This window comes from Pterocles gutturalis, unplaced genomic scaffold, assembly GCF_000699245.1.
Source record: "Pterocles gutturalis isolate BGI_N339 unplaced genomic scaffold, ASM69924v1 scaffold14430, whole genome shotgun sequence".
Classification (NCBI taxonomy): Eukaryota; Metazoa; Chordata; class Aves; order Pterocliformes; family Pteroclidae; genus Pterocles; species Pterocles gutturalis.
In genome coordinates this window covers 22,501-49,280 of record NW_010141007.1, presented here as the reverse complement: position 1 = coordinate 49,280, position 26,780 = coordinate 22,501, and the positions used below count along the sequence as shown (strand labels likewise).

The window sequence follows — 26,780 nt, the reverse complement described above, 5'->3', positions numbered from 1 at the left end:
GAAATCTGCAGAGCCAAGTCCTGATGTCCCTATGCAGCTCGCTCTTTGAATTCAAATCCACTTATTCTTAGTAATGATAAGTGCTTAAGGATCTTCAGCCAACAAAGTGCGATGGATTCCTCCTGCCTGTTTTTCCAGGAACTCTTTATCACTTTTTTCAACCAGCAATTCACCTTAATATGGTTGATACAAACAGAAGAAAGTTACTATTTCTTCATGCTCCAAGTGTTCAGCAAGATCAGGCATAGCTCTAGCCTCATCAAGATCAGTGTCATTTAGGACAGGAAAGCTTGGTGGAGAAATGGAGATAAGAGAAGGGGGAGTGATACATAAAGCTGAAAGCAGTAATAGGAGGAATGTGTCGTTCAAAAAAAGGGGTCAGCTAAGTGGGAAGAGCCCGCTGGGACGTCAGAGAAAGGCACAGAGGGGTGGGGACAGCTCAGAGCTGGAGAGGCATCTGTGGCCAAATGTTTCTTGGGTCGGGGAAATAAGGAAGTCAGAGAAGCACTGAGTATAACTTATGTGAACAAGGAGAGGAGACATGAAGGCTTATTACTGGGGCAAGGCAGGTACTAAGGACCAGTCGACATAGGTAGCTGCCTGTAGTAGCCAGTATGGGGTGGCAGAGAAGCAAACATGAAGTATTTATTATTCTCTGACAGTAAAATAGTTACTGTCCTGGTAAAATCGGCAACCCTTGGTAAGATTGATGGGTTTAATTCTGTTAATATTTTACTTGAAATTAGACTGGAGCAAACAGGAGAAAGTGTTTTGTCTTGAGACAATAGGCAAATACTTGTGCTCACTGATTTACTGGGGTAGATGAGAATCGATAATGAAAACAGGGAGCTGTTGTGGTTTAGAATTTTTTTAAAATTTACAACTTGAATTATTACTATTAGTTTTAAATGGCAGATTTTAGAAATTTTTAGGACACTGCAGTATGTATGATGAGAACTCTCAGATCCTGTTGATTTTTTTCTTCCCTCCCCCAGTAAATGAATTTTTGCAATAATAATAATTGTGTAATATCAAGTCCGGGTACCTCTCCTACAGATTGTTACAGAGAATGGCAATGATTCAGAATATGTTAAAAACAAGTTAAAAGATCATTTAGTGTGACTTTATTTAATAGGCTAGTCAAAAGGTCCAATCTAGAGAATTCTTATATTAAATTCCAATTTGGAATAATTTCTATTACAGTGTTGTTCAGCTGCTAGGGTAAATTTATTTCCATTAATCTGTATAGGACTTTCTGTTGACTATGAGTAAAAATAATATAGCTGAAGAGCCTAAAGGAATTTTCAGGTTCTTATCATACATATAGTATTAGTCATTTTATAAAATGGAACGATCTAATCTCTCTTCTACCATTTTCATTAATTGCACCAACCATGAATTAATCTACTAGAAAATGATCCAGAATACATTTTTATGATCATCTCCATAATTTTCTCTGGGTTATAAAAGCTCAACTCAAGGATATTTACCATAGTTAATAATGTTTGGATGGCCATTTTTGTCGTAATTAGAGTGACTGAAGACTGTATTTCAGTAAATATTTTAGTAAAAGAGCATTTTATATTTTAAAATTTATATCTGCATTGTCACGTATGCTTACTGATCTGTGACTAACCTTAATTTTTTAAGAGAAAGTAACTTTTGTGATAGAACATAGGAATTTAAAGAGACTCAAGTGTATTTTTAGGTTAAAGCAGTAAAACAAAAAAAGAAAAAACACAAAACAACAGCCACTCCCCTCAAAAAAGCCCTCAGTCCCCCCAATTTAACACTTGAAAGATTCATACCAGGTCTTTCAAATCCATTTCTTACAGCATGATCTTGCAGAGAAGTATTTTGCCTTCCTTTTTGTCCATTTTGTTCTCATTCTCTGCTTTAAATTTTCCTGCTTGGTCTATTTTCACTGTTATAACTATAGGCTTCGGTTTTTGCTGCTGGAACCTGCTGTTTTTTAACACTGTGAAGAGTGACATACTTTTGTCTAGCTTAGTCTTGAAGAAGCAGCTTTTATGTATTCATAAGGTGACGATTAAAAAGGCATAAATTCTTTGTGGTTTACAGTAAATTAAAGGTGATTTTTATCATTAGTGGTCTTGCTGTTCTGCACATGCCTTCTGTTTAAAGGTAGAAAATAATTGTAAAATTTTATTTATTTTTTCAGTATGTATGTTTTCCATAGGCAGTGGCATGGATTAGAAGACATCGTCTCTTTTTTTACAAGTAAAATGCTGTGGGTTCAAATCTAAATAGTTGTTTTTATTATTTCTGTCAAGCTCTATGGAATCAAATCCAAGTAATTAGTTTTAATTTTTTGTCAAACGCTGTGTGTATTTTTGTGATATAAAGTTCACCAAGAACAAGCTCAATAGACTTTTTAAGGAACTTAATAAAAAGAGGTTAGTTTACATAGTAAACTTTTCAGCCATTGAGTAATGACTGGAGACGAACCTCTAAAGAAGTTGTTACACAAATGTAGTGAATGTAAAATTTAGATTGGAACAGATAGGTAAATTATGAATAGTTTAGAGTTGTTTCTGCCTGTAATGTAAGGAGAGATTAGATGTTCTGATTTATTTATTTTCAATTATTTAGGATTTTTCAGAGGGAAAAGGAAAGATATAAGGAAGAGAAAAAAGATACATTGGGAAGATTTGCATTAAAAGCTACTGTACTCCTTTCAGATTCTTGTTTTAATACCTGATAGTTATTCTTTCTCATTAAGAAGTGTTTAAAGGAAAGATATTTTTGTATTGCAGCATAGTATGATAGATTTAGGGAAAAAAGGCTACATCTGTGAACATTTTTTTTGTTTAGGTTTTTTTGTTTTGGTGCTTTTTTTTTTTTTCTAAGACTAGCATAAAACTTGCCATGTTGTCTTTAATGGCACTGGCTGTCATAACCCAACTAGTCTGAGGGGTTATGTGTTGGTAAAGGTTCTAGGCTGTCAAGGTTGGATCCGGGCTAGAATAGTACCCAGGCTTCTCCCTGTGACTGTCCTACTTTCACCCAGCTGTTTAATGTGGGTACATCTGCAGTACCGGTCCATGGAGTGATGTTTAAAAATAGGAGATAAAGGAAGAGTGCCCACTGGGCCCCAGGATGCAGAGAATTAAACCAATCAAGCATCCAAATTACTGATATATGTATGCTTTATTAAGTGTCTAGATATTCACTCATAGTCACTGGATTAAGTCTAACAGAGTTAACTTTATTCAAGTATTCATGGGTTAAGACACTTACATACCTGACAGTAGCAAGAGCAATAATAATACACATAAGACTCATGACCGCAATTAAGGTGGCTGGCAATGTCATATGGACATGCATCGCTGCCCAGGAGGATGTCACTGTGCTAGTGAGATCCTCAACTAGTTCTGTTCTAAATTGAGCTTTTATAAAGTTGCTTTACCTATGTGCAATTACTAACACCTGTGACCCAAAAGCAAACCACAAACCACAGGCAAGGCACCTTTGACTAGGTTTCTGTACTCTGTGTATGGCAAAGTTTTTGTGGTTTCACCTTAGTGATGTTTGCTGCTCTACCCCATCCAGTCTGGAGCTCAGGAGGCAGAGGGAGAAATCGGTCACCACAGTGACTAGGAGAATGAACACCTTGCAGAACTTGGTGTTGGCTTCAGTATTTCATTGACTTTAAATTGCTTATACATGATTATTGGAGCAACAGCAAAATAAAAGCCTTGTAGAGCAGTGCAATGCACTGCAACAACATTACTGACTGCTCTCTGTGTTAACAACACTGAATCATCTCCACCAGTTGTGTGTTTTAGATCCATTTACCATGATCAACAAAAGCTGAGTCAAAACAACATGGTGGACCTAGAGTAAATGGGAGGACACTTCAAAAAGCATCTGCCTATCTTTCTGTGGGCACAGGTGGCTTAGTTGAGACAAAGGTCAAAGGATTTCTAAGCTGTCTGACATGGCAGAGCTCTTTTTCTCTAATGTGTTTTCAGAAAATAAAGGAGCCACAATGTTAGCCTAATTTGACCTTGTGGATAATGGAAGGGATAAATTCCCATACAACCCATGTATTAATACTCCTGACTCACTGAGAGACATGCATGCTGACTTTCTGTTCTTTTGAATGGAAAAAGGTCTGGAACTTTAGTAGATCCAGATGACAGTGCCGTTAATAAGACGTGGCATTTTTCTGCTTCCTCCTGGAAGACATAGGTTTCACTTTGTTGCTGAGACTTTTGCCGAGATCCATTATTTTTTTCTTCTCCGAGATCTTTCTGATATTGTAAAGAAACGTGTTTCTTTACATTAGCTCTTCTCTTTGGCTGCTGCATTAAATCTAATGAAAGATGAAAGTACTTTAAAGACTCTGTCCTCAGTGAGGGGTGGGGGGAAGGCAGGTACCTGCACTTTGTTGTTTTGTTTTTTTTTTTTCCCTCTGCTAAATTAGCATCTCTGACTCTAGTGAGAGAAGTGTTCTTCTGGTTTGGAAGTAATCTTGAGGGAGGAATTAGAGTCCTGGAAATCTCCTTCCTATTGGAGTAGTAGGTGAAATAGCTAGAAAGGCCAAGCACCTTGGGGTTTGTATAGCTTATGATCTTTGCTATATTCAGTTTTAAAAGCAGTGAAAGAAGGTCACTTCACTCTCCCCTATAAATGTACTGCAGTGGGGAGTGTTAGGAGAATTCGAGTGCCCCAGTCTGCCGCATGTTCTCTGGGGATGTCTTTCAAATAGGAGTTAAACTTCCAGGGATGTAGGCTTAGGCAGGTGCCTAGCGACTGGGCTAGAAAACAAAGCTGTTCTGGGTGTGCCCAGGAAACCTTTCGAAACCAAACAAGGAGATACCTAAAGAACGTAAACACATCAGAGAATAAGCGGGTTTTCTAGATGGCAATTTTGGACCTGGATAATTTTTCTAAGGTGACAGCTTGCTTAAGGTATTCTTTGCATCTGACATTCTGCCTAAAATGTTACAGCATTTTAGAGCAAAAATACCTATTATTTATTGAGCTGTCCAGCACACAGAACGCTGGAATTGCATTTAAATAAAGGCTATCATCAAAATGTAAGATGGCCTGACTTTGCAACCTCTGGAAACAAAGTTTAGAAAAGATAGTATATTTGTTAAGATAAATAGGGCTTGATCTCTAACCTCATCTTTATTGAGATTAATTTTTAAAAAAGCATGTAAGATGGTAATTTTACATTTTCTTTATTTTTTTATTTTAGTCTGTGTATAGTTCAGTGAAGTATGGCAAACAAGGTGATAAAATGCGTAGTGAACCGCTGGAAAAACTATTGCTAGTATAGAGCAGTAAGCCAAACATTTAATATACCCACAATCTACAAAGACACGCAGTTTTTGTCTTTGTTATATATTTATTGCCTCTGATGTGTATTTCTTGGTATTTAAGTATATTTAATTTTTTTAAATATAAGGAAAAATTATGAATATTTGCTTATACAAATTGATTCTACTCACTTTCTCTTGCATCAAAGAACATTTCCAATATTACTTCTCTTTGAAGCTTACTTCCCTCCAAGGAAAAATATTTGTATCCAATTTTAGACCTCCTTTCTCTTAACGTCAGTTAGTGATATAGTGTCCCTTTTCCTGCTGTTCCAATACAAGCCCCCATATGTGCTGAGGAGCCCTCTTCTGTGCCTGTTTCAGGATGATCTCAGCCACCTTGAACACTGCTTCAGCTGCATATGCCGTTCTAGCTGAGGTCTCCTGAGTGTCTTGTACGCTAGCACTGTGTTCTTTGTCTCTGCTGATACAGTCTCTGCCCAAAATATCCTATTATTTTATTTGTCTTTCTTACTGTTGTGTTAGATTAGGGCTGAATGGCTGGTTCATAGTCCTCTTGAGTGGTTTTAATTTGTTTTTAGTGCGTCTACACTGTAGACATACGTATCTAAGCTGATCACCCTGGATTCCTCCAGTAGCCTCAGAAGTCACTGGAGATCAAATTAGTGGAATCTAAGGCATGATTCATTTCATCTTAAAGAAGGTGTTTGACATAGGTTGAATGAATCACACCTTAAAATGCTTATTTTTCTTCTCTGACTGTAAGAAAAACAACTAGTGTCAAGGAGAGATTTAGACGTTTCAGATATCCAACTCAAGAGTAAAAATAGTTCTACTTGTGATTCAGAGTACTTTATTTTTTTATATGTCTTTACGTTTTCACTTCTTTTCTACTGCTCAAATATATTATTTTAATGTTATATTTTAGATCTCTAAGCATGTCTCAACTTTGTCTCTTCAGCACATTGACAGGCATTGGATTAAACACCGGACTAACAGGATAAAGTTATGTGATTAAATCTTTTTATAATATCTTACAGCTTTAAAATATATATATATTAAAAATCTTGTGCTTCTGGAGGTGTCTTCTGCAATGTCATCTTCAGAAGGTTCAGTTACTGGTTCTACAAAAGAATGCTTAACTAAAAAGTTAGGATTTCTGGTACCTTCTGAATTCCTGGACAACAGCTCAAGTTACAAAAGTCACCCTCTTGGCAGTTTTTCTTGGACACCACATGATTAATATGTTCTGCTTAGGCTGGAATGACTTTGTTTTGTCTTTACTTTTCAAATTAATCTTCTGAATTCAGCTTACAAATTTTATTAAGGTCTACAATACATTTTAAATTCAAGTTGAATAAAATCACATATGGACCTTATGTTTTCTTTTCTAGGGCATTTATTTAGAGAGAGAAAATTCTTTTAATCTGACATGTATGCTATCCATGTTTCATAGGAAATAACATAAAATTCTTAGGCAGTTCAGTTTATTATCTTCTAGTTTAAATTACAAGATTATTATTGTCATAGTTCTGGAATTACAATGAAGCAAGACTTTTTTTTGCATATTCTTTGCCATACTTTAATTAGTACAGGTGATTCTGTAGGAACTGTAGGCTAGTACCTATACCGTTTTATATTAAAGTTGGTGATTTTGTCACGTAAAGTTGAAAGTGACTGCGATGAAGTTAGGAAATTTACTCTGCTGTAAACACAGTAGACTGTAAGAACCCATCCCAGTTCCACAGGATAATATTCCAAATAGTGTTCCCACTTATTTTAATAGTGCAGATCAGAATAAACAGATAAGTGAATCAAGATAGAGCTAATGCATCCTTTGACTTATGGCAAATTTATTTACATATGCAGACACACACTCACATATACATCCCCATGAGCAGATTATTGGTCTGTCATTTCTTGTTTATGGTAGTTAGTTCACTTTGGTTTGGTTTGTCAACTTTAAAACTATCTACAGCTTAATGAATAGATGCAGTGAGCCCTGTGGTTATTAGGAGCTGAAAGCATATGCAGAATAAAGTGGTAAGAAATGATGCATGGGCTTCTCCAACAACATGTATATGTAAGATGCTTGTAAAATATTTTTATATCCTTAGATTAAAGCTGACTTAACTGAATTAAAGCATGTGTACTTTATATGTGTGATGACATGTATACACATACAGATATATATTGATATACAACCTGAATGTATGACTGAGCTGTGAATATTCAGGCTGGTAATCATATACTACAGGGATAATATTCTTGAGATAATACATAAAATGTATCCCAGTGATCAAATGAAACATAGCACTATAACTTCTCAGTTTCAAGCAGTGCTTAATGACAGTGCTGTATCCAAAGTTTCTCAGAACGTTAGTGTGGTACAACGTGTCTCTGTACTGCAAAGTGCTGCACTTAAAGCACTATTGCTAGCCAGTCCCAAAAAAATGAGTCGGGTCCTTTCTCTTCTCTCTGTTACCTTCTCCTCATATCTAAATCTGTGTCCACCACTTAGTCACTGCTACTCCAGTAGCAGAAAGTAGTATCTGCTCCAGCCAGTCTTTCACTTCAGTCTTCTGCTGTTATGATCCCTTTAAAGATTTCCATAGAAGGCACTGAGAGAACTTTGTTGAGAAGATTCACATTAATCACGCAGTAAGCTTGTACATGTGAAAAAAGAGCTCCATCACCTCAATTCAGGAGCCTGCCTTGATTACAATTACAAGTGGCTCTTCTGCATGACTTGAGCTAGCTAATTAAAATTCTCATTAAAGTCTGAGCCGTTGAAGTAAAGAGCCAATATATCATTTCTCACAGTTTTACAGTTTATATATTTTCAGCATCTAATAGCCTTTGTAGGGATCATTGCGTTCATTCATAAGGCTGTAAGTAGTTATATTCTGCTCCATATTTCCAAAAATATCCCTTAAATTTAGCATAATTGCAATATTCCGGACTCATAAAGCCTATCCAACAAAGTTCTCAGTGTACCTGCACATGTGGTTTCTGTTCAGTTAGCTAGTTAAGATGTAAAATTTTCCAGTCAACTGAAGACAACTGCTGTTGACTGTTTAGCCCCAGCTTCTGATGCATGTGGGCGCAGGACTCTTCTCTGTCTCAAAAGCTGTAAAGCTCCTTATGTTGTGTCAGACTAGGAACACAGGGCTCTTCCTCACCTATATTGTTCCTTGAGGGGCACCACATCTTCCAGACATCTGTTTTTCCAGTGTTGACAAAGTACTGCATATCTGAAAATAGCTAACCCTATTTTTATGTTTAACAGATAAAAATTAAGCACACATTTGCTTTTGTGCATATATATGTGGGAAGAGATACAGTTTAGAGATCTATATATAAATGCATCTTCATGAAGAGTGTAGTCAGAGGAACAATCTCTTATTTTTGGAGGCTAACTCAAGTTAAATAGTGCAATTTATTTTTTTTTCCATTTCATCTTTGTGGACTTCTAGCCATATCTGCACGCAGAACTGTTACACAGTTGTAGTGATAAAGGAATGTCATTCACACCGAAAACAGCTGGAAATCTTCAGTTTAGACTTACTAGCACTGCCCCCAACCATTCTGATGGGGAGCACTTTGTTGATTTGCATAGATACCCCTCAGAGGGTAGTGACCTCCAAACTAAAGAAAAACTGGCCTCATTTCAAGTATATATACTGTCCTTTTTATTTTTAATGTTTCTCTGTGTAGTGGATTAATGAGAATTGGAAGGTGTAGTGAACCTAAAGCTGTTTTTTAATTAAGTATTTTCACTTCTTTTCAGTATACATCTGCTCTGACCTATGATGCTGTTCAAGTGATGACAGAAGCTTTCCGTAATTTGCGTAAACAGAGGATTGAGATCTCCAGAAGAGGAAATGCTGGAGATTGTCTTGCAAATCCAGCTGTACCCTGGGGTCATGGTGTAGAAATAGAAAGGGCATTGAAACAGGTAGCTTCCCTGGAGTGAATGCTGGGATGAGTGCATGTGTGAAATTCTCTAGAAATGCTTGAAAAGAACCTTCCAGTCTCCTAACCTGCCTGGATCTTGCTGGGAATAATGTGGAAGTGAACTCCTCAGGAAAATATCTTATACTAAGATAATACATTGAGTATGGAAAACAGTCTCAACCAAGTGTTTTTGAAGTATCAGCAATCATTCATGGAAATACAAAATGTAATTTCTTAAAAGAAACAAAATTAATTCTCTACCACTTTCATCTTTGTTTATAGGTTCAGGTGGAAGGTCTAACAGGGAATATAAAGTTTGATCAGAATGGAAAGAGAATCAATTTTACAATAAACGTCATGGAACTCAAAAGTACTGGTCCTCGGAAGGTAATCTGAATTGTCTTACAGTGTCTTTAAAGGTTTTACCATGCTAAGCAGTGGATTGAGGTAGGTAATGAAACACTATAAGTTAAGCAAAGTGTGAGTTGTGATAATATTTATTCATAGGTGTATTCTGCAGTGGTCATGCAGAAGTAAAAATACGTATTATTTCTTTCTAACAAATACAAGTTGTTATTTCTGGTAAGTACTACATAAGAGTAGTTTCCTTTCAGTTTTGTGCATTGAAGTTTTTGTTTTCTGGTCTGAAATGCTAAATGTGAGCCAGTAATTGGGGAAATATTCTTCCGAATAACAAATGCAGAATACAACTTTTCAGTGATGTTTCTTTAAATGTGATTGTCTTTCTGCTCTAAGTCCAAACCTTTCAGGAAAAGCCAGTTTCTCATGTCATCTGAATGTTGAGTATTTCATAACCCTTCCAGTCCAACACTGTGATGTTGATACTAAAACCTGTTAATATGTGAATGAAAATGGTATACCCGTATTAGACAAATTAATGTGAACAGATGTCATTAGTTCAGTCTTGTTACTATTTGTTATAGTCTTTAACTACATAAATAGAAACATTTGCACTGGTAAATTCATGGCTAAAGTAGTTCTCTGTGAGCATAAACTAAGGGCATAGTAATAACGTGCTTTAGCTTTTTTATGAAAGTTCATATTCACTGGTGTCTGTGCATCCTATAAACTCTTTAGATTGGATACTGGAGTGAAGTGGACAAAATGGTTGTGAATCCTCTCGATGGCCCTCTTGGAAATGAATCTTCAGGACTAGAGAATAAGACTATTATTGTCACCACTATTTTGGTAATTAACCTCATATTTTCTCAGAAGACCATCTGTCCTACAGTGATTTGTTTCTTGTCATTATGTTAGTTATTTGAGGTTGTGACCTGTTACTCATGATATATAAATAAAATCTGGAAATTAAGGCTGCATTAGTTAAGGAAATTAAGGCTGCATGTGATTCAGTATGTGGTTTTGTTCTGTAGAAGAAAAATGGTGATTGATTGAACCTCCTAGCAAGTTAAAAATTTTAGACTTGAAAATGGAAATGAAATACTTGCTTTCAAAGGAGAGAACTTTGTTTGAGAGGCAGAACCGTAGTATTAGTTTTAGAGAATGGATTTTGTAAAGCAGGAAGGACTGGTTCTTATGCTTCATAATTGTGGCTGCTATGGACTGTTGAAGTGTAAAATAAAACATTAGAAGTTGTATTCTAGTTGTCTAGAAAATAATGTGTACTGTCATAGAAAAGCATTTTTCTGTAAGTTACACGGCTTCTTGATCAGTTTGGAGAAATCACAGGCTAGCATAGGAATTTTGCTGGGTGCAAGAATAGTTGGGTAACAACTAAGCAATGAGGAGATACATTACTTTTAATATGACTTATGACTCATCTCCAGTTTTGCTGATGATAGAACTTTACTGCATAGTTATAGATATCTTACCTATTGTTTGTGTGGTAACTCAATAAAAGCGTAGCGTGGAGAGCTTGAAGTGTTTTCCCATGGAGGGGTGTGGTTGTGAAACAGGAAAGAATTCTCTTCTATTAAGACAACAACAAAAGCAACTAAATACCTTTGCCTTCTTCCATCCAAACTCTATGAGAGAAGGAAACTGATTTTGGAACTTGCTCTTTGTTCTCTGAATGCATTACTCCTGTTAACATTCATGGTCGTTATTAACATACTTCTGGGAATCACTATACCTGTAAGTATTGTTATTTGTATATGACTGTGGAGAATGCAGCTTTTAAATGTGTTAAAAGTATGTCACATTAATAATTAACAGCTAACATGTACATAACATGTATGATTCAGATGTTATTTTCTCTCTTTGTTTCACATTCTTAAAGGAAACATTAATCTATGAAGTGTACAGCTGATACATCTGTCTCTTTACCAAATGGCTAAGGCAAGTTCTTTCTGTGCAGGAGTCCCCATATGTCATGATGAAGAAAAATCATGAAATGCTTGAAGGAAATGATCGATATGAGGGCTATTGTGTGGACTTAGCTACAGAAATTGCTAAACACTGTGGATTCAAATATAAGCTCACAATTGTTGGGGATGGCAAGTATGGGGCAAGGGATGCAGACACGAAAATCTGGAATGGGATGGTTGGAGAACTTGTTTATGGGGTAAGAAAATATTTTATAATAAAACCATTAAAGACGACTGATGGGAGGAGTGGGATTTGGTTTAGTTTTCTCTGTGGAGTAGAGGAAGTCTATCTAAATCCTTTGATATAATTAGTAACTTGAGTTGGCATGAAAAATTTTGGAAGTAAAGCTTGGAATTAGATTCCAAAATGCAAATAAAGTTGGAGGGGAGTTGAGTGCAGGTTTCATCCTTCTGACCAGGTGAAAGGCAAAGTACTTTACTAAGACTTTGGAATGTCGTATACTTTTAAAAGGACATGTGTAAAAAGGGGAGCTTGGAAATATGCCAACCATATGGTTATATGTAATTTAGTAATGAGTTTCAACTGAAAAATTTATGAAATTCTCCGTAGGACATTTTTCATGAAAAGAATGTTGCCAGTGTCTAGACTGTCCTATTTTTCATTTATGAAATGCAATAGAAACTAAGCCATTCTTTGTTCTGATCATTGGATTAGCTATTATTTGTGTTTTATTTCCTTTACAGAAAGCTGATATTGCAATTGCTCCATTAACTATTACATTGGTGAGAGAAGAGGTGATTGACTTCTCAAAGCCCTTTATGAGCCTGGGGATATCCATAATGATCAAGAAGCCTCAGAAGTCCAAGCCGGGAGTGTTTTCCTTTCTTGATCCGTTAGCATATGAAATCTGGATGTGCATTGTTTTTGCCTATATTGGGGTCAGTGTAGTTTTATTCCTGGTCAGCAGATTTAGCCCATACGAGTGGCACACTGAGGAATTTGAAGATGGAAGAGAAACGCAAACTAATGAATCAACTAATGAATTTGGGATATTTAATAGTCTCTGGTTTTCCCTGGGTGCCTTTATGCAGCAAGGATGCGATATTTCGCCAAGGTTGGTTACTCACCCATTTCAACTTTGTGCATTTTTGGTCTCGGCCGTCTCAGCGAGAGGAGGTTCATGGTGCATATATTTTCACTCTCGGAAAGAAGTTAATTACTATGTGTTTTCCCTCCCTAAAATCACAAAAGTCCTTGAAATAAAAGCAGTTGTCTATGACATAGGGTCATCATGTTTTTGATCGATATTGTCTTAAGGTCGATCATACATTTGCTAAGTGAAGTTATATACACCATGCAGAGACTGTAAAATGCATAAGGTTCAAGTCATTCCATGCCTTCTTGGAGGGGTACCGTGTTTTTGCTGCATATTCCCATTTTACAGTTGACAGTGCATATGGTTCACAACAACTGTAATGGGAAAAAAGGGTAACACAGTAGTCGCAAACTACACACACAGCACTTTCCCTCTAAAACTCGATATCATAACACAGTTATTAACCCAGTGTTTTCCTACAGGAGAGCCTTGAACTGACATAAAAATCACGTGATGGCTCTAATTTCATGTGAATAGTTGCAAAACACTGCTGTTTTTGCATGGCCTAGTTTTAGAAAAGTCACAAAGGATATCACTAAAATGAATTTCAAGGTCCAGTTTATAAGTGCTTAATTCCTCATGGATTTTCACTTACTTTATTAGGGGCAACTGTAAAGCACTTGAGTTAATTCCTTTGCAGCTCATTAAATATTCTATTTCCCTTGTGCACAAGTTCTTCTAGCCTTGATTCAGCAAAGTGGTAAGTAGATAGGTAAATAACTACTTGCTGCTTGAAGGAACTACAGTGACAAGTGAAATAGGACAACTGCGTTTAAGGAAATCAAACCAGAAGACCTACTTAATTATACTAAGCAATTTGACTTTCTTCTACACCTCCTAAAGTAAGTCAGGGAGCAGGTCAATTTCTAGTGACTCTAGTGGCTAGTATGCAAAATAAATAACACCAAGGGAGCATTTCTTAGATAGAAGTTGTGCATCCCAAGAGGCAATAGCAGGTTTTCAAGTTGATCTACTGCAGAAATAGCAGAGCATTTATTATATACAAGAAACAAGACAAGGAAGAGAGAGACAGTTGTTTCAGGTCATGAGAAGCTGTGTTAAGTTCAGTCCTTTGGGGGTTTTGTATTGATTACACACTTAACAGGTTTAGTTGTTTGCAAAGTCCTCTATTAGCTACAAAACTATTTTTATTGAATCAAGGCCACAGTAGAATAACAATCTTTTTCTTTATTATTGTTTTACTGGCTATTAAAGCATGCCAGTTTTTGTGCATGGTTTGATAACTTTCGGAAGATGAGGTAAGAATAACGATAGTAAATGGTAAATGTAAAAGGTGCATGAAACTCTAATAATTTTGGAGATTCAACATTTAGTTTCAGTAAGGTGTTTAACAGCACTTCATTACAAGCATATTTTTGAGAAAGCGGCTAGTTTGTTTATTCTCTGTTTATTATAAAAATAGAAGAGGTCTGAAAACACCTTAGTTGTTTCTGTTCTTGCACCAGAACCATGACTATGGAATCTGAACTCCCTGCAAATGAATTAGAACAGATATGAAAAGGAATCTCTTCGACATCTGCAAAATATCCTTGTGATGTTAAGTTTTGCACTATCATTTCTCTAAAAGGACAACCAATGTAAGAATCTTAGTGTAGACAAGTAACTGGGGCTTCCTGACTCTGAAATAGAAGGTGGTGCTGAGTAAAACTGGACCACCTGGAAACTGATCTGCAACAGCAATCCCCATGCTGCCACATAGCACCGACACAACAGAGTAGAATAGTGATATTATAATGGTAACGTAGCAAAGTTTTCCTCATCTTTTTTGAGATGTGAGCGTACTCTCAGTACTGCCATGTATACCTTTGTAAGTATAAAGTATGGTGCACAAATTTAGATAATTCTACACAGAAATTGCTATTTTAGTATTTAATGATCTGATGAGTGAGATGCTTGTAAAATTGTGGGTTCATACTAGCGTATAATTATCAATCTTGAGAAACTTCTTCAAATGCACGTTAAAAAAATATATTATTTATTTAACTGGGACAGACCTTATGGGAAAATTTTGAATACAAATTACACTCAAAAAAATTTTACTTATAAAATGTCCTGTGGGAACATAATGTCTGGTTTGGCATTGAGCTTATTCTTTTTTTACAAAGTTGGTAGCGATGCTGTTTGACAGACCATGGGCTTTTGAAGATTATTATCATTTATAGCAGATGGCATCAATACAATATAAAGTGCCATAAAATCAGCAGTTATTAAATATACATATTGAGAGATTTTACCTTGCAAATACATATTTATCATATAATTCAGTCTTTTAATTGTAGAATTATTTTGTATTCAGATTACCTCCATGTCAAAATAAATACATAATATTTTTTAAAGGTGACAGAAAGCACGTTTGCAGAATACATCTCAATTTTGAAGGAACTTGAAATAATTTCTTTTCTATGGTCCTTTTTAACAACATATTCTGGACCTTATCTGATTTGATTTTCATGTAGTAGAGTGAATTAGTGGGTCTGTTGTGACATGGAATAAGTCTTTTCATGTCTGAATTAAAACTGATTTTTTTTTTTTTACAGTAGCAATTAGGAAAAATAACTTGTCCAGAATTGGTTCTATTTATTTTTGTTCCCAGTTTGATAAATCAGCTGTACATATCTATCATTTTTTAAGAGGTGTATACATATATATAGTCATATCTATATATCTTTTGTCAGAATTAGTTTGAAATCTTATTCACAATACAGTGGGCTGGGTAAGTGATACATGATTTGTTTGCTTAATAGATAGAGGAGATACATCAAGACATATCTAAGCTACTGCAACGCCTTCATACTAGACTTTCAACTTCATGCACATCTCTGTCAAATGATTAAGCACATGTCCAAAGATATGTATTCCTGCCTATAATGTCTTGTTTGGAAACAAAGTAGTAGGTAATTTCAAAGTTTAAAGGATTATGAAAAAAAGATGACAACTTTGACAATAATGGCAGTATCAAAAGTTCTCCTCTTAGTTTTCTAGTATTGAAAATCATTGCATTTCTCTATTTGTGTGCTCTATACTGCTTTTTATATTTTCTTGAGTTCTCTTTTCTTCTTTCTTCTTGAGCAGGAGATGCAAAACAAAGATCCATAAGAGCTCACCTGCTGCAGTTAAAAACATCAGATTATTATTATTTAAAAATATACTTTCTTCACCATTTTCCTGTATTATCACTGATTGTATCATGTCCAGTCCTCAGTCTGTTAAATTCTTGTGACTTTCAAAGGTTGTATGCACTGTTTGGTTTATGAATATTCCCTGGGACATTTTTTATTGCAAATAATGATGTCTGTTTCTCAGTATAGATTGTCCACAGCAGCATAAGCCATTGTTTTGTGGAAATCAGACTCTGTCTGTATGTCTTAGGAAAATAAGCAAGCTAAAGGCACTTAGTTTTTAAGTGCGTACTGGTTTGTCTGAAAGCACTGTTTCACTGATTTTGTTTGATCCTCTTCATAGTATCACACAAATTCACTTCAGAAGGAATAAGAAGCTTATGTGTTAAATATAGCACATTGTGAGGGGAGCAGTTTCAGGATGTTCAGAACTTTGAAGAACTGGATCACTAAATTATCCCTAAAGTAAAATGTGGAGTCCTAATTTCAGCAAAGTCCAGGACGTGTAGTGGAGTATGCATTGATTCCCATCTGATTAGTATGCAGAGCTGTACTACGAAATAGCCTGAAATGCTTCCCTATAGTATAATGCATCATGTGCATAAAACTGATAACATGTGTTCCTTTTTAGGACTTTCATTTCACTTTACAAATCCATTTCATACTTGTTATTAGATCCCTGTCTGGGCGCATTGTTGGAGGTGTGTGGTGGTTCTTTACCCTCATCATAATCTCATCCTACACGGCTAACTTAGCTGCCTTCCTGACGGTTGAGAGGATGGTGTCTCCAATTGAGAGCGCAGAGGATCTTTCCAAGCAAACAGAAATTGCTTATGGGACATTAGATTCTGGCTCCACGAAAGAGTTTTTTAGGGTAAGAATTTCTGCTTTTTTTAGATAGATCTGTGTTGCTTTAAAAAGGTCTTCACTCATGTAAATGTGTTTTCTCTAGGCTTTATTAAAAGGTTGCCATAAAAATGTGATAACGTGCAGCCTAACTCTCAAGTATAAGTGTTCTTGTTTATTCATTATGATTATACATTTTATTATCTATATATGAACATAAGGGTCATGTTGTAAATATGTCAAGCAAAAGTGACTGCAAGAAATTACCTAAAAAATATTCCACTGTAAAGTAGAAAACAACGTATGTTCAGAGAAAGGAGTTGATGTAGTTCATCTAAGCTGTAAGACAGGAGCTAACAATTATAACAAGGCTATTTAATATCTGTGCTGTATTTTAGGTAGTCATACAGTGAATAGGGACGTAGGAAGGTGCACAGTCATGTTTTAGTAAGTATTTCACATGATTTTTCAAGCTTGCAGATGGGGAATGGGATACAACCCTGTTGGCTGCTGTAGCAAATCCATGCCTGCTTTTGAAAACAGTTACTATTTGTATTTGCATTACAGTAGCGCCTTGGAAGCCTCTCAGTCCTCACCTTCTGCCTCTGTGTATTTCAGTTTTAAAAATGCATGAGACTTCCAGTGTGTGAGTCTCGGGCTGCCCTTGAGACACCAGCTAACATGGTGAAATCTATCCAGCAAAGGAGTGAGACACTAAGGCCACTGGGAAAAACACCGTGACTGTGTTGCCTCGTCTGTGTGCTCTCTGTGTCTTTCCCTGTAAGGTGGAAGTGGATCTGAAGTGCTACAATTACAAAAAAAATTATTTTCATGTTTTTCAATGGATGATAGTGTTAGGTTTAAACAAAATGGTTTTTTAAATAGTTGTAAATATTACGTATACATTTCAAACATAGCCTGTTATGAAAGTGAAATGGAGCAAGTTCTCACAAATATATTTATGTAGTGTGCAGTTAGAGCAGTAACTGATAGATGATGGTTTTCACTAGATCCTGTAATGCATACTTAACTGGTAACGTACTATTAGGAACCATCCGTGCTTCAACTGTAGAAAGCCTTAGTTTTTTATTTTTATGATAGGTCCAGTAATAACACCTACTGCTGATTGCATTCCTGTTGGCTAAAGCAAAACTAACATCAGGTGTGTAAGCTAGCAAAAATGAGATCAGGTCTGTGCTAAGAGTGTTTAGGAACGTTTAGAAGCATACAAGCGTGTGTTTCTAGTTTGGTGAGCATAAACCTTTTAGATCATGGCTGTACTGAGGATTGAATGTGAACTAACTAGGTCAGTTCTTTTGAGTAGTTTCTCTTCAGAGATTTTTAGGCTTTTTTTTTAAAGCAAAGCTCTTTTGTATGTACATGGATCAATATATAGTTTTTATGCTTCTAGCACATAATATACATCTTTCCAATTACACTTTTACACAACTAGTGTTTCTGGTGATTACCTGAGCATTGATAACTTATTTTTGTAAAAATCAAGTAGAGGTTTTGTGAGGAGATATTCTTCACCTTTTGTTAAGTTAGGTTTGGCTCTGCACAAACAAGGCTATAATGATCTCTGGAAATTTATTCTCAGCAATTTCTGTCACAAATGAGTTGGTGCACTGTATGTAACGCAACTTCTTAGCCTCATGGCTCTATCTACTATTTGCTAAAACTCATTTAAACTTGCTCAGTTATTTTTTTAAAAAATAACAGCTGTTAGAATGTCTTCCTAGGAGATGTTAAATTCAAGATTCAAGAATTAAACTCTCTCTGCTGAAGGCAATGTGAAAGCAGTCTTTAGCAGTAAAGAGACAAAAATTTCCCCTAGAGTATTTTGTATGGTGACTAGATTGGATGTGTGATTTTTATATGACCTGAAATTAGGACTCAGATTCTTTGAACAGCTGGAAATAACTTTTTTCTAGCAGCAAGCTAAAGTAGACTGGCTTTTTCTCTGTCACTGTCCTGAATTAAAAGAAGCATTTAGTTTCTTTTTACCATTAGTCTATTTTCTCTTTAAGAAGTGGCATTATTTGCAAGTTTCTTTTCTACTGATGGAATGTATACTGGTTCTAAATCTTCAGTAGTGAAACCCTAATTCCTGTAAAAGCACAAAGTTAGGAATTGTTGTATACTGGGGATGAGAACAGTAAACTGAATTTTCTTTGGTACTAAAACAAGTTTTCTGGTAATACTTTGCATAAATGAGAGATGTTTCTCAGCATTTTCCAGAAAGGAATTCTCAGCAATAGGCTAGACGGTGAAAGTTATCTGGAAAATCCTGTCCTGAATAACTGAATATATGTATGCGACATTAATTGAAAGAGGTGGGTTTGAGTCTTTGCCCAGCTTCTATGACTGCTTAAATGATTTGAACTCATTGAGATGTTACGTTAGCTTGGATATGTCAGGGATGTTGCGTTAGCTTTTTCTGCTTTGTTTCAGAATTCTAGTCTTTCAGCTGCCTATGGTAGGTACACACCAGTTCCTGTCTGCTGTGGCTGTGGCTGGATGCAGTGGCTAGCATGGTGAACAGAGTAATCCAGATGCAGGTTAGAAAAACCCCGGTGGAGGAAAGATAGTGGCTCTCCACAAACTCTACAGAAGGTATGGGAGTCGGTGTACAAGCTAGTCCATACCACTTGACTTCAAGATAACAGCCATGGCACTCATGACAAAAGGTGTATTGCCTTTGCACTTTCCCCTGTTTTAGGTACATAATTCCTAGCTTTAAAGTAGTACAGACCAGCAGGTAACATTCTTGCCCACAGTGAATAGACCATAAATTGGCACTGAATCAAGAAACATAACTGCAAGAAAGGGGTGAAAAGGCAATTGTACTCTAGTGTTCCTAGATCTGCTTTCAGATGAGAAGCAGAAGCTTGGTGCATCCTGCATAGAAAATAGCAGTGCAGAAACAATGGATTTGAGAGTATTCTGAAAAGAAAAAAGGTAATGAGCTTTGAGCAGTAAACATCACCAGAAAACTGTTACTTCTTAGTAGTAATGTTATCAATACACCATTTTTCTTTAATAGCAGATCCATCAGGTCTCTTGGTTATGTATTTGTAAATACCAGAAAGTGTAGTAGTTTTTCATGTGAAATCTCAAAGCTGCTACTAGGAGAACTGTGAATACGATCCAAGTCTTCAGAGTTCTATTCCACTGAGTCGGGATACTTACCACTTCCAATACTTGCTAGTGCCTCTGCCTTAAGGGTAGTGCTTTTAGAGTTCTTAGAGCAACTGAAAGCCTAAACAAAGATATATAGTGTATTGCTGTTGCATATTCTCTTGGGTTTACAACCTGAAGTAACGAGCAAAACATTGAAGAAAATGTGTGTGGCTGTGGTTTTCCAGAAGGTTGTCATATTTATCAAATCAGTAGTGGATTGTAGTGGTGAGAATGTGAATAAGGACTGCAAGCATACCTCGGAAGATCCAGGAGTCATTTCAGTTGATCTTGTGCAGGTGCATCATCTTTATAATTGTCAGATCACAGATAGTACTTGATGGAGTCGTAAATGGTGGGGCAGTGGAATTTCGCCACTCCAGTATGTGGTGTTGACACTGTCCACAGTCACACAGTATTTTTACCTTCAGTGATTTCTCAGCAGTTGCTGTAAATACAATTGATGTGTGCATTAGCCAAGACACATAGTTGAACTAGTCACTAACCCAAGACGACAGACTACTGCTCACCTGACACTGCAGACATTAATTTTAAAGCACTGTCTATATGTGTTAATTTCCGAAGTTACCTTGCTTACTTTCATGGGCTACAGCACTGGAAGAAACAAAGTACAGCTGCGTAAGTATGCAAGCTTAACATTCACTGGGGTGTTTCCATGCTTTCCACCTGCTTGAAGGCATATTGAAAATTAATATCAATGTGATACAAAGAGAACAAAAGCTAATTACTTTTACAATTCAGTCATGTTTTTGCTTTATGCTTAGCTCTATTCATCAAAAATACATGCAAACCTGATAGACAAATGAAATCAATCATGCTACCTTTTTTTTTCACTTTAAAAGATTAATTGTAACTAGTCCCATGTGTAAGGTAAGAAGGCATCTCAAAAAGAAAAAATGACATGCAGAGCAATAATTAAACTAATTTACATTCTATCTGCGTTAGTTTTTTATTTAAAATCTTTTTATATGTACCTAATTTTGGACCAACAGTGTGACGTGGACAGAACAATCTGTTTCATTCTATTTTGGTGGCCTCTAAGAGTAGATCCTCTGCCAAAGAAAAAGCAAGCAGAACTGCTCCATAACAAAGAAGTATTCTTCAGCTTTCACTGAAAAGACTATGCAGGAGTTGCTTATTCTTGCTTAAGAGGCAAGAGTTCTACAATGAAAAGCTGGTCATGGGAAAAATGCTGGAATGATGATAATCCTTGCTATCTTGTAAAGAAGTGCTCTTCCATAGCAAAAAGCCAGCAACAAATGTAAGAAGAGCTGACATGACCCCTTGGGTTATTTCTCCTGCGAAAGGAGAAAGGCAAAGAAAATTCAGCCTGAAGGGTAGTATTTTGTTTTCTAAGGATCTTCAGCACAGTTCAGTGCCTCTAGATTTATGAGTACTTGATATGTTTTTTTAACATGCAAAAAGAGAGAAAGCATACAGCAGTCTATCTATGAACCTCAGTCTGTCTTTATGCTCATAAAGATATTCAAGCTTTTAAAAAAACCCCACAGGAAATCTCTAAAACCAGTGAGAAGAGAAGAAGCACTCTGATTTTTTTTTTTTTAATGGAATTGGGATAAAAAATTATGAATGATACCTCAGCCTCAGTTTTTGAAGTTTGAGATGTAGACGAATTATAGAACATAGTTTTGCAGAGTTAAATTTTGACTAGGTCCACAGAAACCTTTGGGAGATGGAGACAAAAGACTGGGCTATGAAATCTTCTGTAACTTTTACCATGGACTCTACTTGGTACCTTAAGAGGCAGGGGCTATAGGACTGCCATTTAATGTATTTGTGAAGGACATGGGATTAGAATATGGGTTCGGCTTTTTAACAGGAAATAAAAAAGTTAGATAGCTGAAATACTGAGGAGAGGTACATCTGAGCACTGAGATAGTGGAGAGACTGCTGTTTGCATCTGATAGCATATTAGTGAAGATATGATTATATTTTTTGTGGTCTGCAGGGTTCAAGTGATTAATTTTCAGTTGTTTTCTCTTTTTTGAGGTCCTTGCATTCGGACAACACATAAAAGAATTTATTTAGGCCATTGTGAAAGTCATTTTCAAAGAAGGAATGCAGTCATCAGTATTTCCTTTTTTTCTTCAAAGCATGTTTGTTATTTTTCAAATTCATTTTTTTCTCTCTCTGTATCACCCAAAATCCTAATGTCTCTTGCAGACAGCTCAGTGAGCCTAGTGACCAAACCACTGTGGTCCTTCAGAAACCTTGCTACATGTATTACTCAGAAAGCTTAATTTCAAATTACTATTTGCATAGTTTTTATTAAGTATAAAATATGTTTCTTTCTAGTAGAATTTTCCTTCCTTGTTTGTAAGGAAAAATTGTGTCTGATAAAATATTAATACAGAGCAAATATGTTTGGTTTTTTTTCTGAGCTTCCATCTCTACCAACAATAGTATATTTATTCTTGATTTCTGAGCAAGGCATTTTGGTCCCCTATCATCTCATAGCTCTTGTGTGTATGTGTGTGGTATTTGGAGTTAATTGTTCCTGAATGTGGATGAAGAGAGGTGTACACTGTATGCCATCTGAGATCTCAGTAGTGCTTGGTACAAAGGCATTAATATTTCTCTGTCTCTTCTGGAAATATCTTTCTCCCAGTTGTATCACAGTTTTCTGGTAATAATTTTAATCATAGCGATCAATTTGTGTTTCTTTTCTTCTGTTTTTATCAACTGAAGGTCTTCAGTTCTATTGCAGATTTTCTTATTGGCCCCAAAGTGCTGGACCATGCTTTTGAACTGGAAAGTTTCATTTCATTTCTATCATTCTAGTGCTCAGAATATTCCACTTCTCATATATATCAAATAAATAATTTCCCATTGTCTGGCTTAATGTGTTTTGATATCCCAATTTCCTTTCCTACAAATCCTAGTCACTTCTGTCTTGAAATGTTTTTCACTCTAAAATGTCATCTGAGGCTGTGTATGCCCTGCAGGACTTCAGGCCAAAAGAGCGGTAGTCACTTTGAATGCTTTTTTGTGCTTGTTAAGCCCAGGCAGTATGCGTGTGGTTCTAGACTCTGGAAGTAGCACCTGCAGTTCACTATAGATCTGTGATTGCTTGAGAGGATGCTTTTGCATTTTGGAATTTAGTTTATTCCTCCTCCCTCAGTATCGATGCAATAAGTTCTTTTTGGTATGCATCCATCTTGTTTTGATCATTTTCTGTACTCTTATTCCTATTACTTACTTTTCCTTTATGTTAATCTCATCAAAAGCAAAGCTAAAGTACACATTTAGATTATGGTCCTATGTGTAGATTCTTTGTTCTCTGCATTCCTTCCCACCACATAGAGATATACTTTCCTTTCTCCCATTCATTTTTTCACTCATGAGGTTTGAAAATCTCCCGCTGTTTGCAGGTTTTTTTCAGTTCATTTTATGTGACCTGTTGTTTCCTTTATGTTATCAGGTTTCTCCTGATCAAATCAAGATCTCGCTTACAAGTCTACATTTGCATTACAGTGATGTAGCAGTACAGCTCTCCCTCTATCAGTAGGTTTATTACAGTAAAGCTAGTTCTAGGGGTGGACAGCAGTTTTTCCTTGTGACCAGCACTTCAAAAAGAACAGATAGATTTAGGTCATCAGTGTGGAAATTAGTTTATGTGACATTTATCTGAGTTTTTTGTTAAATGAGATTGAAATGGTCTGCGTTGATTTTAGGAATGTGCTGAATGATAGGGAGGAATTTCGATTCTGTTGAAATTCATAAGTCTCAGAGGAGGAGTCATTTCAGCAAGCATTTTAAGAGCAGTTAAATGGTCTTGAAACTTTAACATCCTTTTGTAAGACAAGCTTTCTTGCACGCTTAACTCTTTAAATCACATGAAGAATATGGTGACAACATAAGGTCCTTGTCTCGTACATTCTTGGAGAAATTTATTTTAAGTGGGCTTTTGAGGAATAAGTTCTTGAGGTAGAATATTTTACTATTTTTATTAATAAGACCAAATATATTAAAGATATTTTGAGTAATGGAAACTGGAGATCCATAAAACTGCATCTTGAGAATATGGACTAGTTCTGGTCACTATTAAATAGAATCACCAATATATTACAAAATTGAGATTTTTCCATCAATTGGAACTTTCACCTTAAATATTCACCCAATATAAACAAGGTTAAGTATTTTAAAGTTAATCTTGAGCTAATTAAAGAGGCTGAAAAACTAGTTTTGTCCTTTTCTGGGTTTTTTTGGATGTATCAGTAATTGATTTACTGTGTAAATTGGCAAGATTCATTTTCACTTTCTAGCTATTGATGACAATACTAGTTCCTGTCCTTTTATTCAGTATGGAAGGTCAACAAGATGGTTACACAAACAACATTGGAGAATTAAAGTTCTGCTCCCGTAATACAAGATCATCATCCAGTAGAATGTTAGTAGTCTGAGGAGCTATTTCTGTCAATGACATGTTAATTACAGCACCCCCATTTAAGAAAAGTGGGTCTTTGAATGACAAAATGGAAAGGTTATCTGATGACCTACAAAATACATTAATTAATTTGATAAAGCTTTGCATAATTTAATGTCCTAGTGAGTTTCTTAATGAAGGCAATATTTTACATTTAAATGGGGTGTGTACTTTGTAATAATAATAATTTTCATAGTCAAAATGCTCAGTGGTGACATGATATTAAAAAAAAGTGTTAACTCATGGGGCATTGTTGTATCAGTTATTGTATTTTCATAGAAGTGAAATAATGGTAAATAATGGAAGAAAAAGTATTCATTGTGAATATTAGGGTCTTGTACTGCCATGTTGGTGTTGATTATAATACCAAAGTTATAATTAGCTTTTAAGATTTCATATTTACACTGGAGTGTCACATTGGAATTGCAATAGCAATCAGCTACGGTAATGAAGAGCCGTGCGTATTATTTCCATATTCTTGCATTCTTGTAGTCAAATAACAGAACCATTTGTAGATTGCTATATTATTTGGATTGCATGATAGGAAGTTTTGGTATTTTTTTATGGAGGACTGCTGTCCTTTTAGGCTTTGGATGCCATTACAGAAAGAGGATATAAGAAAGGGACGTGAAAGCCCAACTTGCTCACAGAACATCCTGCATTCACAAGAATTCTGTTGCCTCATGGTTTAGTCCTGCTGTTGCTGCTGACTGCATGTTTTTCCAAGTGCAATTTAAGGAGTTGAAGAAGATCATTTGCATAGGAATAAAATATATGGTCAACTATAGTACTGGCCAAATTCAAATAACAATGTAATGTGCTTTTTTTTCCCCCAACGTGTTTGAATCAGGATAAGTATACATGCTTTTTTAAACTACCAGATAACATTGGCTTTATGAGTGAGTGGGTGTGAGTATGTGTGCACAGAATGCTAGATGAAGGTCTCTTTAACGCTGCCCTTTTATACATTGTTTAGCTCTACCTTTCAAATACAAAACAAATTCCAAGATCAAAATAATGAGGGAAATAAATGACACAGTTCTGAAAACAGAATTACTAAATATGTTGTGGATCAATATAAACAAAAACCTTAGAAGTCACAAGTATCCCCTAGGTAGTGACTTGTTGCTCTTACTTTTTATGAGCCTAGACAAGGTCAAGGACTAGGTAGGCTTCAAGACTCTGAGCTGTATGAACTCCAGCATGATATTTTTTAGTGTTCCTGTCTGCAGAGGACTCTGTGGTCATGGCAAATTCTGAGTGTTATTTTCTGGTGATGTTTTTCGCTACAGGTTTTTATTTCCATGGTTGCCAGGTCAAGTATTCCTATATGTCAAGGACCCTGTGAGCCATCTAGTGGGAGGTTTCTTCTTAACACTTGACCATTTGGAAATCTGTTCCTTGCACCTTTTCCCAGTCAAGTGTCCAGCACCAGCTCCTCCTTCTTCCATGGGATTTCCCTCATCCTTTCCACTTACCTGTTGTGATCAGCTTTCTGTGAAGTGACAGGGGGAACGAGGGAGATGCATTTTTTTGAGGTTGAATGACAAAAGCATAACAGACTTTGCTAGACATCTGTTACTCGATACATATCAAAACCTGTAAAAGGTCATTTTAATAAACCAGGAAACAGTGGAGTAAGAAAAGGCAATTAAGTCAGTTTATGAACTTGTTCATGACAGTTACCTAACTGGAATAAAGAATGCTTGTTTATTTAGTATTAGAGTGTTTGTCTGAGAAGATTTGTGTTGAATTGAACGTTGTAAGACAGCTCTAAACCAACTTCAAGTTTCCCCCTTTAAAAAGCAAACCTATGGTAATTCATTAAATACCACTCTAATCATTTTTAGAACACTGTTGATGTCCCTTGGCTTAGTTTGTAGTGGTAAATCCCATGCAGCAAGTTGGATGTATGCTGCCAAATGAATGTTGACCTGTCATAGGAATGGAATGGAGCATCTGGGTTTAGTTAGTAAACTTAGAGAATGAGATTTCAGGGAAGACTGAGCTCGTTCGTATGAGGCTGGGGACTTTTAAGTCCAAGCCTGAGTGGGCTAAGGAAGGAGGAAATTGAACACCCTGCAGAGTTAAACAGTGGTAGCTCTGCTTCCAGGGAAGTGAGCAACAGCAGCAGGACTCAGGGAATAGATGATAGACAGCTATGCACTTAGACTTCTTTGTATGCTCTAGTGAAGTTCATGGAGTCTCTCAGACATTAAATGGCCTGACTTACTTGGATCTGCAGGTGGGAGTCTCTTCCAGGCATGAAATGCCATTTGCTATCTCTTAGAGGCGCTTGTCTGTATCTATCCATGTATCAGGTAAATTACAGGCAGAGAAAAGTGCAATATTGGATTTCTACTGATATTTTATGTAGTACACAGTGATAGTTTACTTTGTGAACTGGCTTT

The 26,780-nt window shown here is 36.1% G+C and overlaps 1 protein-coding gene across 1 annotated transcript in view; it reads left to right on the top strand.

Moving 5' to 3' along the window:
• GRIA2 (glutamate receptor, ionotropic, AMPA 2) overlaps window positions 1–26,780 on the top strand; it is a 50,999-nt gene that overhangs the window by 18,334 nt on the left and 5,885 nt on the right. Inside the window, exons 6-11 of the mRNA XM_010083884.1 lie at window positions 9,103–9,270; window positions 9,552–9,656; window positions 10,368–10,478; window positions 11,608–11,814; window positions 12,323–12,693; window positions 16,551–16,749. Of these exons, the coding sequence (XP_010082186.1) occupies window positions 9,103–9,270; window positions 9,552–9,656; window positions 10,368–10,478; window positions 11,608–11,814; window positions 12,323–12,693; window positions 16,551–16,749 (1,161 nt within the window). The remainder of the gene's footprint in view (window positions 1–9,102; window positions 9,271–9,551; window positions 9,657–10,367; window positions 10,479–11,607; window positions 11,815–12,322; window positions 12,694–16,550; window positions 16,750–26,780) is intronic.